General features: G+C 36.2%; 1 protein-coding gene across 2 annotated transcripts in view; it reads right to left on the reverse strand.

Moving 5' to 3' along the window:
* Window positions 1–18,735, reverse strand: part of CNOT6L (CCR4-NOT transcription complex subunit 6 like) — a 118,459-nt gene that overhangs the window by 14,856 nt on the left and 84,868 nt on the right. For both annotated transcript variants that reach the window (XM_041758125.1, XM_041758124.1), the window contains exons 9-10: window positions 8,044–8,195; window positions 2,119–2,346 (exon numbers count right to left, since the gene is read on the reverse strand). In XM_041758125.1, the coding sequence (XP_041614059.1) occupies window positions 2,119–2,346; window positions 8,044–8,195 (380 nt within the window). The remainder of the gene's footprint in view (window positions 1–2,118; window positions 2,347–8,043; window positions 8,196–18,735) is intronic.

Below are 18,735 nucleotides of genomic sequence, written 5' to 3' on the forward strand. Positions count from 1 at the left end.
AAAAGACAGTCTCTTCAATAGACCATTCTCTTACACCATACACAAAGATAAACTCAAAATGGATGAAAGATATAAATGTGAGACAAGATTCCATCAAAATCCTAGAGGAGAACACAGGCAACACCCTTTTTGAACTTGGCCACAGCAAATTCTTGCAAGATACATCCATGAAGACAAAAGAAACAGAAGCAAAAATGAATTATTGGGACTTCATCAAGATAATAAGCTTTTGCAGAGCAAAAGAAGCAGTCAACAAAACTAAAAGACAACCTGCAGAATGGGAGAAGATATTTGCAAACGACATATCAGATAAAGGGCTAATATCCAAGATCTATAAAGAACTTATTAAACTCAACACCAAAGAAACAAACAATCCAATCATGAAATGGGCGAAAGACATGAACAGAAATCTCACAGAAGAAGACATAGACATGGCCAATAAGCACATGAGAAAATGCGCATCACTGGCCATCAGGGAAATACAAATCAAAACCACAATGAGATACCACCTCACACCAGTGAGAATGGGGAAAATTAACAAGGCAGGAAACCACAAATGTTGGAGAGGATGCGGAGAAAAGGGAACCCTCCTGCACTGTTGGTGGGAATGTGAACTGGTGCAGCCACTCTGGAAAACTGTGTGGAGGTTCCTCAAAGAGTTAAAAATAGATCTGCCCTACGACCCAGAAATTGCACTGTTAGGGATTTACCCCAAAGATATAGATGCAGTGAAAGGCTGGGACGTTTCTATCAGCAATGGCCACAATAGCCAAACTGTGGAAGGAGCCTCGGTGTTCATCGAAAAATGAATGGATAAAGAAGATGTGGTTTATGTATACAATGGAATATTACTCAGCCATTAGAAAAGACAAATACCCACCATTTGCTTCGACGTGGAGGGACCTGGAGGGTATTATGCTGAGTGAAATAAGTCAATCAGAAAAGGACAAACATATGGTCTCATTCATTTGGGGAATATAAAAATTAGTGAAAGGGAATAAAGGGAAAGGAGAGAAAATGAGTGAAAATATCAGTGAGGGTGACAAAACATGAGAGACACCTAACTCTGGGAAATGAACAAGGGGTAGTGGAAGGGGAGGTGGGTGGGGGGTTGGGGTGACTGGATGATGGGCACTGAGGGGGGCACTTGGCGGGATGAGCACTGGGTGTTATGCTATATGTTGGCAAATTGAACTCCAATAAAAAGAAATTTTTTTAAAAAATTGGGAAAAAAAAGCTTCTCTACTTGTTTGTTTAGTTAACTATGTAATAAAAGAGCTGATTAGCAAGCAGCATCAGATCCTCAAAAAAAAAAAAAAAAAAGTTGCCAAGCTTATTAAACTACTCGTGCTGAATATTTCCTCATTGTTTCTTCTCCATTGCACTCGGTGCCTCAGGATGCTGATTTTTTACTTGCATCAACAGCAAACCCCCCCACCCCACTCTACCTTCTAGTTGAATTTGGTCAATGGGCAGCACTGGCAGGACAGTAGAGTGAGACAGGGGGATATATTACCCCTGGCTCCCTTTTTGTTGATGTCAGAGATTAATAGCATCAGTTAACTCAAAGCCATCACTCCTACTACATAATCCTCTCTTTATAATTACTTTTTCCAAGTTCTGGTAACAGTTCCCACCACTCTCCAAACGTTGAGGTGTAGATGTGGTATAGAGTACCTAATTCCCTTAGTAATAGAGTACTGCCTTAACCCTGTACAAATTTTTGGAAATAGTTTCTTTACTAAACTTTCTGCAATTACCCCATGTCCTATTATCCCTGGATTCTTACTAATACATTCCCTAATTTCACAGAAAAATTCTCCACTCAAAAGTTAGGAGCAGGGATCCCTGGGTGGCGCAGCGGTTTGGCGCCTGCCTTTGGCCCAGGGCGCGATCCTGGAGACCCGGGATCGAATCCCACATCAGGCTCCCGGTGCATGGAGCCTGCTTCTCCCTCTGCCTGTGTCTCTGCCTCTCTCTCTCTCTCTCTGTGACTATCATAAATAAATTTAAAAAAAAAAAAAAAATTAAAAAAAAAAAAAAAGTTAGGAGCAAGCTAGCCCTTCAACTAGAAGCTAAAGCAAAACTAAAAGCAAAAGGAAATGATGTCATAAATACCTGAATCTGGCAATGAGTTAAGATCTGCACATAGCACCAGCGGGATGGAATTAGGATCTGCAGTTGGGCTGCCAGGCCTACTAGAGGCTTTCTCCAGAATGTTTTTAACCTCTGAGACAAACATCATGGTCTGGATGAGTTTCACATCAGAATACTCTGGGTCCCAATGCATGTGGGCATTTGCCACTATAAGCAGCTGTTTGTCTGCAGCATGAATAGGCTTCATACCTAAATTTAAACAGTAGAAAAAAAGGTAAGATTATGCTTTATATATCCAAAAAGCAATTAGCTTAAGGTTTTCTCCCCAAACCCTGTAGTCCCTTATTTTTTTTCCCATTAATTTATACCTTCCCTTTTATCTCATAATGTCTTAGAAGCTAAAGTGCTAAGATTCTGATAATTCCAACATGGGAATTACTCCTCTAGATCAGGGTAGACAAACTGCAGCCACAGACTAAACCTGGCCCACCACCTATTTTTGTACAGCCTATATGAGCTAATAGCCTGGTGTTACATTTTTAAAGGATTCTACAAAAATTTCCTTGAAAGACACTGACAGAGACTGTAGGTGACCCACAGAGACTAAAATATTAACTATCTGCCCCTTTACAGAAAAAGTTTGCCAATTTCTGCTCTTATACACCCAAGTTAAGAATTTTATCATGATATAATCAACATTTGATTTTAGTGCCTTGATTTGCTGAGTTCTTGAGGTAAACAAGCACTTTAAATAGCTATCATTTAAAGATCACAATTACCTAGTGAGGCAGGCTTTCAGTTATTTGAATTACCTAAACCTTAACTTAAATTCTTCCCACTGCCCAGTACTCAATCCACCTTGCACGTCCTGAGCAAATCAGTGATGGATCGACAATAAAAGGCAGTAATACTATATATATTAATTTATACAAATTAACTAAGGAAGAAAGTTTCCTATTAAAACAAATTCATACCAAACACCCAAATAGGGCACCTGGATGGCTCAGTGGTTGAGTGTCTGCCTTTGGCTCAGGGTGTGATTCTGGAGTCTTGGGATCAAGTCCCACATTGGGCTTCCTGCATGGAGCCTGCTTTTCCCTCTGCCTGTGTCTCTGCCTCTCTCTCTCTCTCTCTGTGTCTCATGAATAATAAATAAAACATCTAAAAAAATAAAACAAAATAAAAACAACACCCAAATAGTAATTTTAAAATGGAGACTTAGGGGATAGTGTGCTCTCAAAATGTGGACACTTGGGGTTTTAAATCTTTTTTACTGTTTATTTTCGTGTTGGGATGGTCACATAACCTTTGGTACTCAGGTTCATTTGGAAAGTGAGAAATGCAATTAGAAAATATGTGAGGTTCTTTCTTCCCCCTAAAATTCTGTTTTTAAAATTTTGTCAAAATAAGTATTAACATAGTATTAACTTTCAAAATGGGAAACAAAATATATAATATATTAAAAATTGTGAACATTAAAACTTGGTTACCATGTACAGGCAGAGAAAGATATTCAAAAATATTTAAAATACAAAGCTCAGTAGGCATGGTATGAGGCCATTTAAATAAAACTACAAAAAATAAATAAAACTACATACATACAGTCTATATCAGTAATGAGTAAAGAAATTAGCAAGAGCTTTTCCTAAAGAGTATGAATGAGATAAGGAACTTCTCTTTATTTTATATACTTTTGTATTATTGCAATATTAGTAAACATGCAAAATTCATTTTTTATTAAAATTTCTATAGAATTACCCTATGATCCAGCAGTTGCACTATGAGGATCAAAGGATACAAAAATACCATTTTGAAGGGATACATGCACCCCAATGTTTACAGCAGCATTACCAACAATAGCCAAATTATGGAAAGAGTCCAAATGCACACCTACTGATGAATGGATAAAGATATACATACACACACACACACATAAAAATGAAATATTACTCAGCATCAAAAAGAATTAAATCCTGCCATTCACAATGATGTGGATGGAGTTTGATGCTACGTGAAATAAGCCAGTCAGAGAAAAACAAATACCATACATATGATTTCACTCATATGTGGAACTTAAAGAAAAAACCAGATGAAGATTGGGGGTGAGGGGGGCGGAAAGAGAGGCAAACCAGAAAACAGACTCTTAACCACAGAGAACACACTCAGGGTTGATGGAGGGGAGTGAAGGGATAGGTTAAATGGGTAATGGGTATTAAGGAGGGCACTTGTGATGAGCACTGAATACTGTATGTAAGTAATGAATCACTAAATTCTATACCTGAAATATTATACTGTATATTAACTGTAATTTCCAGAAAATCAAAACTACCAAAAAATCTATAGAAATGCCTCTTAAATTTTTCTATTGAAAATATAAACTCTACAGAAAAAGACCTAATTTTCTAAGTCTTCTATTTTGATAAAGTTTATTATATCTTAGTAAAGTGAAAAGAAACTTACCTTCAATGTTGAATAATAAACAAGTAACTGAAGTGTTATATGTGACAGAAGTAGTCATTTTTTAAAAATTCTATTTAGGTACCCACCATTTGCTTCAACATGGATGGAACTGGAGGGTATAATGCTGAGTGAAGTAAGTCAATCGGAAAAGGACAAACAGTGTATGTTCTCATTCATTTGGGGAATATAAATAATAGTGAAAGGGAATATAAGGGAAGGGAGAAGAAATGTGTGGGAAATATCAGGAAGGGAGACAGAACATAAAGACTCCTAACTCTGGGAAACGAACTAGGGGTGGTGGAAGGGAGGAGGGCAGGGGGTGGGGGGAATGGGTGACGGGGACTGAGGGGGACACTTGACGGGAAGAGCACTGGGTGTTTTTCTGTATGTTGATAAACTGACACCAATAAAAATTAATTTATTAAAAAAATTCTATTTAGGTATAATTAATATAATAATGCTTTCAGATGTACTATATAATGATTCAATATTTGTTTACATTGCAAAATGATCACTACAGTAAGTCTAGTTACTATCTGTCACTATCTGTTAACTTTTATAAAGTTAAACTCTTGGGATTTACTCTCTTGGCAACTTTCAAGTACACTTTACAACATGAATGACTAGGGCACCTGGGTGGCTTGCTGGTTAAGCATCTGCCTTCTGCTCAGGTCATGATCTCAGGATCCTGGGATTGAGTTCCGTGGTGAGCTCCCTGCTCAGCAGGGAATCTGCATCTACCTTTCCCTTTGCTCCTCTCCCCATTTGTGCACATACATTCTCAAATAAATTTAAAAATATATATATATGAATGACTATAGACCCCCCATGCTGTACATATCCCCATAACTTATTTATTTTATAAGTAGAAGTTTGTACCTCTTGATCCACTTCACTCATTTTGCTCACTCCCCAGTCCCTCTCCCCTCTGGGAATCACCATTCTATTTTCTGTATCTATGATTTTGATTTTGTTGTCTCTTCATTTGTTTTGTTTTTTAGATTCCACATATAAGTGAGGTTATAAAATATTTCTTTCTCTGACTTATTCTATTTAGCATAATACTCTCAAGGCCCATCCATGTCATGCAAATGGCAGATATTCTTTTTTATAACTAAATAGCATTTCATACTACCTTTTCTTTAGCCATTCATCTGTTGATGGACACTTAGTTGCTTCCATGTCATGGCTATTATAAATAATGTTCCAATGAACATGGAGATGCCTATCTCTTTTCAAAGTTAGTATTTTCATCTTCTTTGGATAAATACCCAAAAGTGGAATTGCTGGATCACATAGTATTTCTTTTTTAACTTTTTTTTGTGGAACCTCCATACTGTTTCCCATAGTGTTATACCAGTTTATATTTCCACCAAGTATATAAGGATTCTCTTTCCTCCACATCCTCATCAAGACTTGTTATTTCTTGTCCTTTTAATAATAGCCATATTAAGGTATGAGGTGATACTTCATTGTGGTTCTGATTTCCATTTCCCTGATGATTAGTGATGTTGAATATCTTTCCATGTGCCTGATGGCCATCTCTGTCTTCTTTGGAGATATGTCTCTTCAGTACCTCTGCTCAAATTTTAATCTGAGTGTTCATTTTTCTTCCTATTGAGCTTTATGACTTATTTATATATTTTAGATATTAATTCTTTATCGGATATATGATTTACAAATATAGAAATAGTCCATTTAAAGCAATGTGATAAGATAAAATCTAACAGCCCAAATTCTCTAAGTTTTACTCTTTTCTGAGAAGTTTTATAGTGTCACTTCTGGCTATAGATTAAATGTTCACTATATTAAAATTAAGAACTACTGGGTACCGGATCCCTGGGTGGCACAGTGGTTTAGTGCCTGCCTTCAGCCCAGAGCGTGATCCTGGAGTCCTAGGATCAAGTCCCACATTGGGCTGCCTACATGGAGTCTGCTTCTCCCTCTGCCTGTGTCTCTGCCTCTCTCTGTCTCTCATGAATAAATAAGTAAAATCTTAAAGAAAAACAAAACAAAACAAAACTACCGGGTGCCTGGGTGGCTCAGTCGGTTAAGTGTCTGCCTCCGGATCAGGCTGTAGTCCCAAGGTCCTGGAATGGAGCCTGCATCAGGCTCCTTGCTGAACGGGGAGTCTGCTTCTCCCTCTCCCTCCCTCTGCCTGCTGTTCCCCTTGCTGTGCTTGCTTGCACACATTCTATCTAAATAAATAAATAAATAAATAAATAAATAAATGTTTTTTTGAGATTAAGGAACTATTTTTTTTTAATTTTTTTTTTTTATTTATGATAGTCACAGAGAGAGAGAGGCAGAGACACAGGCAGAGGGAGAAGCAGGCTCCATGCACCGGGAGCCCGACGTGGGACCCGATCCCGGGTCTCCAGGATCGCGCCCTGGGCCAAAGGCAGGCGCCAAACCGCTGCGCCACCCAGGGATCCCAGAGATTAAGGAACTATTAAAAACAATGGAGCCATAAGCACCTTCTATAATATTAAATTCCTCTTATAGAAGTAAGAGACATATTTCAAAATGTGAAACTGTCTGCTGTATAATTTATAATTACTCTTCTGAAAATTAAAAGGAGAATAAAACTTCAAAAGAAATTCAATTTTCATGTTACCAGAAAGAGGTACCTAACTTTTGAAAAGAATGAGACTGCAAAGGACATAACAGTAGGTAAAAAGGGAAAGGCCATAAAAGAAGAAAAATTTAAAATAAAATATCAAAGATTATTTGATGATGGATAAACTGAATACCAGAGAGAAAGGTTTGGACAGATAGGTATGGTCTGAATAATCCAAATCAATACTCAAAACAAACATCTTTTCTTTTATGATAAGTATTTTAAAAAAAAGTTTACAAATAAAGCCCTAATGTGGTCTTAACATCTCCTTGCTCTTGCGTAAAATATACTAATTAAATAAACAGTGAAATGCTCAAAGGCAGGCAGGAGAAAGGGGAAAAAAAGGTCTGGATATGCAAAGTACATATTGAGTTTCTGACTTTGAAGGAAGCTATAAATAATCTAAAATGCAAAAGATAACTACCAGGTAGATAAAAGATCCTGCTCTTATCCCAGTAATGACTGAGATATAACAAAGAAATTAGAGAAAACTTGCCAAGTACTTAACCTTAAAGATAAAAGATTTCGCACTCAAGAAGCTAAAAATATGGCTAAAAAGAGAACCAACTCATTTTAATTTCCAAACTCAGCCAACTAAGCATTTCCTACTTTAAATAGCCTTTTGGAAATAATGGCATATTAAAGACTTTCCTTTTTACAGATTACCTGGTAAGTAATATCCCTAGATATATATGATGGTTTACATAATTAGTCCTATTTTCCTGCCCATTTCCCTTAAGCTTTCTTAAAGACAAAAAGAAAAAAATAACTGTGCAATAAATAAGCAAGAGTCTGTGTATTTGTTTGAGATGGGAAAGCATGAGATGGTATTTATTTTTAGTAAGAATATTTTAAACTGCACTCACCTGTTCCAAATAGTTCCTTGTGGACCTCTAATACCACAGCGACACCAATATTATCTTTTGTCATCACTCTGTTCAGCATAGCTTCGGATCCATCTGAATTAGCCATTGCCACTTGGTTAAATTCCACTGTATGCTTTTGCACCAATGTAAATCTAAAAGGCACAATGCATTATTAGTGTAATAGTAGATACCTAGACTATCATGCTGAAAGACATTAAATGAGGGAGCAAAAGATACACTGTTCACTGTCTCCCTAGTCATTTTCCATCTGCAAGGGGACATGCATCAGTCCTGGCCAGGGGGACATAAGAAGTGCCACCTAGCAAAGACTGCATACATATCTCTTTGCCCTTTTATATGTTTATCCATGTGGTAAGAAGCAGGAGGGCAAAAGCTAACCCACTATGGACTGGGAAGCAGCTGAACCAGTTCTGGACTGATGTGAGAAAATTGCCCTTCTCTCATTTCTTTAAGCTATTATTAGAACTTTCTGATAAACTTTCTGATATTTAAAGGTGAACACAACCTTAACTAGTCAATAGATTAATGAGAAAGAACAAAATAAAATTTAACTACCCTGCTGTTTGCAGTTTTATTCTTACCACATCAAGATATTTGTCACAGGGCAGCCCCGGTGGCCGAGCGGTTTAGCGCCACCTTCAGCCCAGGGCATGATCTTGGACACCTGGGATTGAGTCCCATGTCAGGCTCCCTGTATGGAGCCTGCTTCTCCCTCTGCCTGTGTCTCTGCCTCTTTCTCTCTTTCTCTTTCTCTGTCTCTCTCATGGATAAATAAAATCTTTAAAAAAAAAAAAAAAGATATTTGTCACACACACAAAAAAGTTATTTGTCACACCCATATCTCAACTAAGGAGAAGCCATTTTTTTCATCTGATCTTTACTATAAAAAGGTGGAGTTAAACATATGTAAGGGTTCAGAAAGACAGCTTCTATAAGGTGAAAAATGACTCTCCCTGTATAGTTTCTTTTTGTTTTTTTTTAATTTTCTTTTTTTTTTATTTATGATAATCAGAGAGAGAGAGAGAGAGAGAGAGAGAGAGGCAGAAACACAGGCAGAGGGAGAAGCAGGCTCCATGCACCGGGAGCCCGACGTGGGATTTGATCCCGGGTCTCCAGGATCACGCCCTGGGCCAAAGGCAGGCGCCAAACCGCTGCGCCACCCAGGGATCCCACCCTGTATAGTTTCTGCATGAATAGTATTTTCTTTCTTTACTTCCAAGCTAAGTATTGTAGATTTATAGGACTTAATAGAATTGAATCTAGCACTGACATTTAATAGCAGTAAGACTTTAGGGCAAGCCATTTAACCACTTACAGCCTAGTTTTATTAGGTTTCTAAGATATTTATAAATGGCCAAAACCAACTAAATATAATTACTTTTCCCTAAGTACTATGTGGACAGAAGACACCTTTGTTCTTTTAACAGGCTTCCACCCCATCTTCCTCCTAGCTTTGAAACTGAAGCATGTATTCATCTCTTTATAAATACAGACTAAAATCTTACTATGCTGCAGGACACTGTGCTAGATAAAAACAGTACTCCTCTCCCTGCCCCAATTCTGAAGTTCTCATGCATGGAGAAGAACAAGGGCAAGAGTAATAAAGAGAAGGAAGATTCAAAGTATATTCTAGGTAGACTTGACGATCCTCCATACCAGACTTTTCCAAACATCTAAGCAGTAGAACATCTTTTTCAAACAATTTCTGGTAAGATTCTCGTACATAAAGTATTATGTTTGACTAAATCAATCACTGAAAACAATATGTTTTTATGAGTATAAAAATTTCAAATCGAAGGGTATAGATCATAGTCTTGTTAACAGTCCCTGCACCCAACTTATTTCTGCTTTTTCGTAAGCAGAACCTCTTTTATTCATTCAAAATGCTTAAGAGTCTTCTCTGGAAACCATGTCTTTCTTTCCTCTTGGAAGATTAATTTTCTACAGGCTGTAGTGTATATCTCTTTTTTTTTTAATTTATTGGAGCTCAATTTGCCAACATACAGCATAACACCCAGTGTTCATCCTGCCAAGTGCCCTGCTCAGTGCCCATCACCCAGTCATTCCAACCCACTGCCCACTTCCCCTTCCACTACCCCTTGTTCATTTCCCAGAATTAGGTATCTTTCATGTTTTGTCACCCTCACTGACTGATATTTTCACTCATTTTCTCTCCTTTCCTTTTTATTCCCTTTCACTAATTTTTATGTTCCCCAAATGAATGAGACCATATAATGTTTGTCCTTCTCCGATTGACTTATTTCACTAGCATAATACCCTCCAGGTCCCTCCAGGTCCAAGCAAATGGTGGGTATTTGTCGTTTCTAATGGCTGAGTAGTATTTCTGCATTTTTGTTTGGGTTATAAAGTATTAATAAAAATCCTGATCCACAGAGACACACGGATATAATTTGCAAATAACTGACCTTGAACTCAGAAAGCCTTAGCATGTAGGCAAAAACTTGATTCAGAGGTCTACACCAAAACAATTCAACTAAGCAGCACATCCAACACATATTATTAATTTCCAAAGTGTTAAAAATTGGTATTTGAAACATTTGAGTGAATATATTATTTTAAAATTATAATTTATTTGTATTTACTTTTTGAAATATATTCTAAATATTTACAGAACTCTTAAGGTGTATTTACAGGAACCTTGTAAGAAAGTATAAAAAGGGACACCTGGGTGGCTCAGTGGTTGACCATCTGCCTTTGGCTCAAGTTCTGGGATCGAGTCCCACATTGGGCTCCCTGCATGGAGCTTGCTTCTCCCTCTGCCTGTGTCTCTGCCTCTCTCTGTGTGTCTTTCATGAATAAATAAATAAAATATATATTTTTAAAAGTATAAAAATCCTGCTTAATGGTAATATTGTTAGTACTGGAATATTTTACTTCTACCAAAGTCAGGTTGTTATGGGGGGGGGGGGGTATCTAAGAGTTAGAAATGTCTTTGTTAACCAGAATTCGTTTCCCCTTACCTAACTTCCATTTAATCTAGATCTAGATATTTTCCTTAAGCAAATATAGAATAAAACCTAGTATCTCTTCTACTTGCCACTACTTTAAATATCCAATCACAGGATCCCTGGGTGGCGCAGCGGTTTGGCACTTGTCTTTGGCCCAGGGCGCGATCCTGGAGACCCGGGATCGAATCCCACATCAGGCTCCCGGTGCATGGAGCCTGCTTCTCCCTCTGCCTATGTCTCTGCCTCTCTCTCTCTCTCTGTGACTATCATAAATAAATAAAAATTAAAAAAAAATTTAAATATCCAATCACATCTTTTCTAAGAAATGGCCAATTTTTAAAAAATATTTATTTATTCATGAGAGACAGAGAGAGAGAGAGAGGAAGAGACATAGGCAGAGGGAGAAGCAGGCTCCCTGCAGAGAACCCGATAGGGTATTCGATACCCAGGCTCCAGGATCACGACCTAAGCCAAAGGCATATGCTCAACCACTGAGCCATCCAGGTGTCCCAGAAATGGCCAATTCTTTATATGATATATGGTGTGAGACAGTTGTTCACCTGAACATCTCAAGTTTTCCCAAAGGTACAGTATCTAGAATTGGGCATAAATGAACTAGTGCGGTCTTCATTTTGGACCGTATTTTTGTTAATAAAGACTGAAACTGCACTTTGGGGAAAGCCATATTAATCATAAACCAAATGAGAACTAAGATGTAACTAAAACTTCCTGGACTTTTTCCCTCTTAAACCAGGTCTCTCCAGTCCCGCATTTCATAAATGCTTATCAACAAATAAGTGGGGAAAAAAATGTACAATATACATATTGCACAGATTTGGGAACAAGCAAAAATACAAAGAAAATTGAGAGTTGCCTGCAACCAAATATCCTAACAAGTCAATATATTTCCCCAGACCTTTCTCCATGCATTTTCATGCAAATATTCCTATACAATTATGATAATACTCTATAATTTTATATTCTGGTTTATTAATAAACATTCTATCAGGACTTATAAAATTAAATATTCAAAACCAGTATATATGAAATGTATTATAGTTCACTATACAGACTCACCATAATTTAACATTCTGTGGCAGACATTTAAATTGCTTCTGATTTGAGCTATTATAACTAATGCCATTATGAACATTTTTACATATAAATATTTCTCTGTACTCTCAAATGACTGTATCCCTCCCTCTTTCCCTTCCCTTAATAATCTAAGTGTAGCCACTTTATTTCTGTTGAGTATCATTTCATGACTTTCTATTCATTAGTTCAGCCACTCTCAGTAAGCCACTCATATTAAGGATACTTTGTTATTTTTTTAAATTTTTATTTTAATTCCAGTCAGTTAATATACACAGTGTTGTATTAGTTTCAGGTGTATGATATAGTGATTCAACAATTCCATACGTCACCCAGTGCTTATCATAAATGTACTCCCTTACAGCCATCACCTATTTCACCCATCCCCCCACTTATCTCCTCCCCTCTGGTAACCATCAGTTTCTTCTCTTTAGTTAAAGAGTCTGTTTCTTGGTTTGTCTTTCTCCTCCCTTTGCTTATTTGTTTTGTTTCTTAAATACCAAATATGAGTGAAATCATATTGTGTTTGTCTTTCTCTGATTTATTTCACTTAGTTTAATAATCTCTAGCTCCATACATGTCCTTGCAAATGACGAGATTTCATTCATTTTCATGGCTGAATAATATTCCATTACATACACAGATACACACACACATCCCAAATCTTTCTTTATTCATCAATCAATGGACACTTGGTCTGCTTCTATATCTTGGCTATTGTACATAGTACTTCTATAAACATAGGGGTAAAATGCATCCCTCTGAACTGGTGTTTTTTGTATTCTTTCAGAAATATTCAGTAGTGCAACTGCTTAATCATAGGATAGTTTTATTTTTAACCTTTTGAAGAACTTCCATACTGTTTTCCAGAGTGGCTGCACCAGTTTGCATTCCCACCAACAGTGTAAGAGGATTCCTCTTTCTCCACATCCTCACCAACACCTGTTCCTTCTTGTGTTGTTGATTTTAGGCATTCTGACAAGTGTGAGGTGACATTTCATTGTAGTTTTAACTTGTATTTCCTTGATAAGTGACAATGAGCATATTTTCATGTGCCTTTTGGCCATTTGTATGTCATCTTTCAGAAATATTTGTTCATGTCTTCTACCCATTTTTTAATTGGATTATTTGGTTTTTTGGGGTGTTGAGTTGTACGGTTCTTTATATATTTTGGATACTAACCCTTTATCTGATATGTCATTTGCAAATATCTTTCCTCATTCTATAGTTTACCTCTTAGTTCTATTGATTATTTCCTTTGCTGTGCAGAAGTTTTCATTTTGATATAGCCCTAATAATTATTTTTGCTTTTATTTTCTTTGACTCAGGAGACCTATTTAGAAAAAATTTGCTATTGCTGATGTCAGAGAAGTCACTGACTAGGACACTTTGAAGCTTCATTCTTTTTTTCTAAAAGATTAAATATCCCTCCCTCCTTTTGGTTCTCACAAATCTTATGTGTGTTTATTGGTCTTCTCTTAAATAATCGAAATTCTCAATAGGACAGAACCAATAATAAAAATAATACATGCTGCCCATTACTGAGGATATATCTACTTTGTGTCAAAATTGTGATAGGGGGACACCTGGGTGGCTAAGCAGTTAGGCATCTGCTTTCGGCTCGGGGAGTGATGCTGGAGTCCCAGGATCAAGTCCTACATCAGGCTCCCTGCATGGAGCCTGCCACTCCCTCTGCCTATGTCTCTGCCCCCCTCTCTGTGTCTCTCATGAATAAATAAATAAAATCTTAAAAAAAAAAAACTTGTGATAGGTACTTCGTATGTTTTAATCCTATAACTTGCAAAAACTTTGCAAAGGGATGAATATGAAACACACTGTCCAGATTCCTCATCAACCCTTCAGGAATTGCTCCAGCTGCAAAAAGCTACCTCACTCAAGGTCAAGTACTTCCAGGAGTGATCTACATCCAGTTATACATCGAAAACAAAAGATAAAAGTTTAGGGATTTTGATCCCTCCTGGGTTAACTCTCACAGATCATTTTAGCTCCAAAGCTAACAGGCAGGATCAGCTGAGGCTGTAGGCTTATAACACAATTCTGTTTTCTATGTCCAATTTGATTTCTTTCCTGCTCCCTTCCATTGGGGAACATCAAACTACCTTATCTTTTTGAAAAATAAGATAGGTTTGTTCATTTTCAATATCCTAGGAACTTCTCCTACACTTCAAGATTCATAATAGATTACCCATGTCAGCTCTGTAGTCATACTTTTGCAAGATCTTTTATTACCACGGAATGTAATTATCTTGATTTGGAAACCTAACTAGTTCAGGCAGTTTAGTGACTCTTGGCTTACCAATCTCCTCTTCACTTCGTCTTTAGTCTTTCCACTTTGAAGATAATTCTCAATAGAGATCATGAAAGCAAAATAGAAGTTGTACAGCTGTTTTTTACCTTGACCCTCAATTAGTGATTATACAATTCACAATGGGTATATCCCTTCTTTACAGTGCATGGTATTTAAAATATCCTTCTCATTGCCTAAGCATTTTCACCAAGCCTCTGCTTTTTCTAGTCTTCTTAGCAAAGATCACAGATTCAGCCACGTTGTTTTTAAAATACATGCTTGGAAAAAAAAAAAAAAAATACATGCTTGGTTACTGACTTTTCTTCATTTAAAAATGAATCCTGAACAATTATTCAGTTTATGACATGCTTCTACCTACCCTTCAACTTACTTCCTAATTGGTATAATTAATGATTGTATTGCCTCACTTTTGACTTTTACTTCCAATCTTCTTAAAGTATCAGCTTTTTAATGTCTGTGGTTTCAAAAAGTTCAGAAAAATAAATACAGCTTTCCTGAACGAAGTATAGTATGTACATCCTTATAACTAACACTCCCTTCCTTGGCCCTTACAAATACGAAAGAGGACAGGGTCAAATTCTTGAATCTTATCATTTCAGCTTCACCAATTATTTGTTTTGTTTTTTAGATTTACTTATTAGAGAGAGAGCAAGCACACATGTGGGGGTGGGGGTGGAGGAGGAAGGGCAGAGGGAGAGAGCATCCTAAATAGACTCCAAGCGGAGTGTAGAGCCTGATGCAGGCCTTCATCTCACAACCCTGATGAGCTGAAACCAAGAGTTAGATGCTTAACCAACTGCACCATCCAAATGCCCCTTCACCAGTAGTTGAAGAATCAAAGAGATAGCTGAGAACTAAGCAATCAAAGAAAGTTCCTTCTTTACAGTGAGAATTAAGAGCAAGATATGCTTCTTGCATGGTAAAAACTTTTCAGGTACTCTACCTTAAGGAAATCTCCAGCACTAGTGCAGATCATTGCAGTCTCCTACAATTTGTCTTGTTTTTGTGTTACACTGTATTTATAATATATTCATAATATAACAAGAAATAATTATCCATTTTCCATCCATACTACCTTACTAATACTATTTCTTAATTCCCCCTCCGACACATAACCAAACACACTCTGCTATGCTTTGACTTTGTCTCATAGGTGACATTTTGACATACAGGGATATCTTCCTCATTCCTTCTATTAGATGTTTGTTTGGAATAAAACATACTGGTTTATAGTTACTTTTCACTCACTAATCTAAACCATCAAGCCTTGGTAACATGTAAAATCTTGTAACTTGTCTCTATTTAAATTCATTTTATCATTCCTATTGTATATGTAGAACGCAGATGCTATAAGCATTAATCTTCATGCTTTTTTTTCAGTCTAAGAATTCTATTTACCTCCTGAAAGTCTTATTTGATAGAAAGTTAAATGGGCTTAAAGACATCATATATAATAAAGACTGACATAATCAAAAACCAAAGACCCCACACCCTTCTTACATGATTTGAGAAAGATTATTAGGTTGAATCTTTCAAATACAGGAAAAACATGTCCAAAACAGTGCTTCAAACAGAACAATGAGATAGCTCATTTTTTTTCCCTAGCTTGTGATCTAGAAGTAATTTTATGGGCTGTGATGCCAACTGGTGAATGCCAACTATGAGCAAGCAAAACAGTATATAAGACTTCAGGAACAGCAAATAAGTCTAGTATCTAGATCTTCGTCTCCATTTGTCTCCATTTTCAATTTCAATTTCTCCATTTTCAATTGTGCATCTGGATCCAAGCCCATTTCTACTAACTGCTAAGTATACAAAATATGGTAAGAGGAAATTTAAGTTTCTGAGTCTAAAAAAGTTATCTATAGTAGCAGTCTTTCTGTATACACACAAGAACAAAAAAAATCCATCTATGTAGTTTATAAAATACTTTGCACTTAAGATAATAGTTACTGAGATAAAGGACAAGCAAATGCTGACTTCTAGAATTTTATGAATTGAAACTTTTATTTTCTGGTATCCATGCATCTAACCACCCAAAAAAATTTGTCATGATAACCAAAAGGTCCTGCCAAATCTTAAAGTGCTTTCTGAAACCCCGAAGACTAAACTACAATGAATATACTGCAAGTATATTATTTTATTGTATTCTATTTTAGAAATAGATAAGAAATTCTTATTATAGCATTTTGCTAAAAACTGTAATTATTATAGTTTCTATTTATTGTTACCTACTCTGTACCACCGTCTTCCACAAAGGGAAAAACTGTCATCAATGAAGATTAGGAATTATGAGATACTCTGGGGTTTTAGAAGAATGAGACTAAGTACTCTTCCTACAGCTATATTTTGACTTTGCCAGTTTTGTTAACTACATAAAGAAATTATCTTAGATGGTAATATACAAATATATACAAATGAGGAAATAAGCCCGGAAAGGGTAAGTGACTCATTCAAGGTTATATAGCTACATAAGTAGGAGAACCACCAGGCTTCACAATTCTTTTCTTTGCATTGTATTATGTCTCCAACCTGAAGGAAGAGTAGAATAAACATGGTAGTATACTTTGTATTAAATTTCAAATAGTTTGGCATTGGATAGTTAGGTCCTATGACATCAACAACTATTTGATACTACTCAGAAGAGAATATAATAAAGATATTAATCTGTTACTAGATCCAGGTTATTATTCAGGCAAAAAGAGTTGATGTCTGGAAGAAAATCTAATGATGCACCTAAGTATTTCCTATGTGTTCATCCCTTAACTAATTCATAGCATTTTTAATAATTCAAGCATCGATTTTCAAATACTTAATTGTTTAAAGTTCCCCTAGACAATAGTCATATTTGTTAGTTAATCTTAATCATCTCTAGTAAATTATCAAGGCATTTTAGATTTTCCTCTCAAATTGTGAAGGGAATGATAAAAATTATATTATCTTCCTTTGGGAAGAAACAATGGCAAATGGAAAAAGAACTTGATGTTTTATATTAATATTACCAGTACTCTTTTTTCAATTATGGTGTTTGAAGTAAATGTATATATGAATATAGGTAACAAACAACAAATTCAAGGTAATTTTTCTAAGTGAGGCAACCTTCTAAGACGTACAAGCAATAATGGAAGATCAACAAGAAACCTAAAAATTCAGTTTAGCACTATGGTTAAAAGCACTGACTATGGAGCCATACTACTTTCTGTACCTTGGTTTCCTCATCTATAAAAATGAGGATACAATTCTACCTCTAGCTCTGAGGCTTGCTTTAAAAATTAAATAAGAGAATCCATAAAATAAAAGGCCTAACATTACTACGAAGTAGTATCTATTGCTATTCTGAAATTCATAAAACAAAAATCACCAACTAGAAGAATTTAGTATATTCTAACCTCAAATACTTTAGGGGCTATGTACTAATTATTAGCCAAAATGAGAATATCTCTATTCAAAATTCACAGAGTAAAATAAACAAAAATTCACAAAAAATATAGGGAAGTAGGTACAAATAAATGAGAAAAGTAGGCCAAGTATCTTTCAAATTCACTTAATTCATATACTTAACATAACATGCTAGTAATATGCCTGTATCAATAAAACATGTAACTGGCTTTGTTATAACTGGTACTAATAAAGGGACAATACTGGAATACAGTATATGCTTATCCTATAAGTAGATGATTCCCTATCTAACATATCAAACCCAAATTATTAACCATATGATTTAACCTCGATCAGACTTTACACATTTCAGTCTTCTATTGGAGATTCCTTCATATTTTCCACTCTAAAACTGGCAGCCTTTCTGAGGCAAAAATATGTTCCTCTCTTTTCCTCAAGATGATAACTAAGGAATATGCCTGTAACATTCAGGCTCAGCCAGCACTCAAAAGAAGACCACTTTCTGAGTGTGTTGTGGCTCTACACCCTCCAGTAGGAAATGCAGGTTCCTAAATCCAGTGTACACAAGATAACAAAGGCTTCTATAAGATCATTTATGTATTTTATTAAGCAGATTCAGAATATTCTCACCGCTGACTTAATCAACCATATTAACCCCCCAAACACAAATTCTGTTTTCTGTGTGTCTGATGACTGTTTTCCATTGTCCTATCTCAATCCTTTAATTCTCCACCTCCATAGGCTGTGTTTCTCTTCCATCCTCCCTCATCTATCTATGCAAATCTCCATCTTATATATACCTTTTTTTACTTTGATTTTCTTATATGATTACCTTTTCCTACTAGACTAGAGCTCTAGTGGGATAAGGAACTATGTCTTGTC

This window comes from Vulpes lagopus, chromosome 6, assembly GCF_018345385.1.
Source record: "Vulpes lagopus strain Blue_001 chromosome 6, ASM1834538v1, whole genome shotgun sequence".
Lineage (NCBI taxonomy): Eukaryota > Metazoa > Chordata > Mammalia > Carnivora > Canidae > Vulpes > Vulpes lagopus.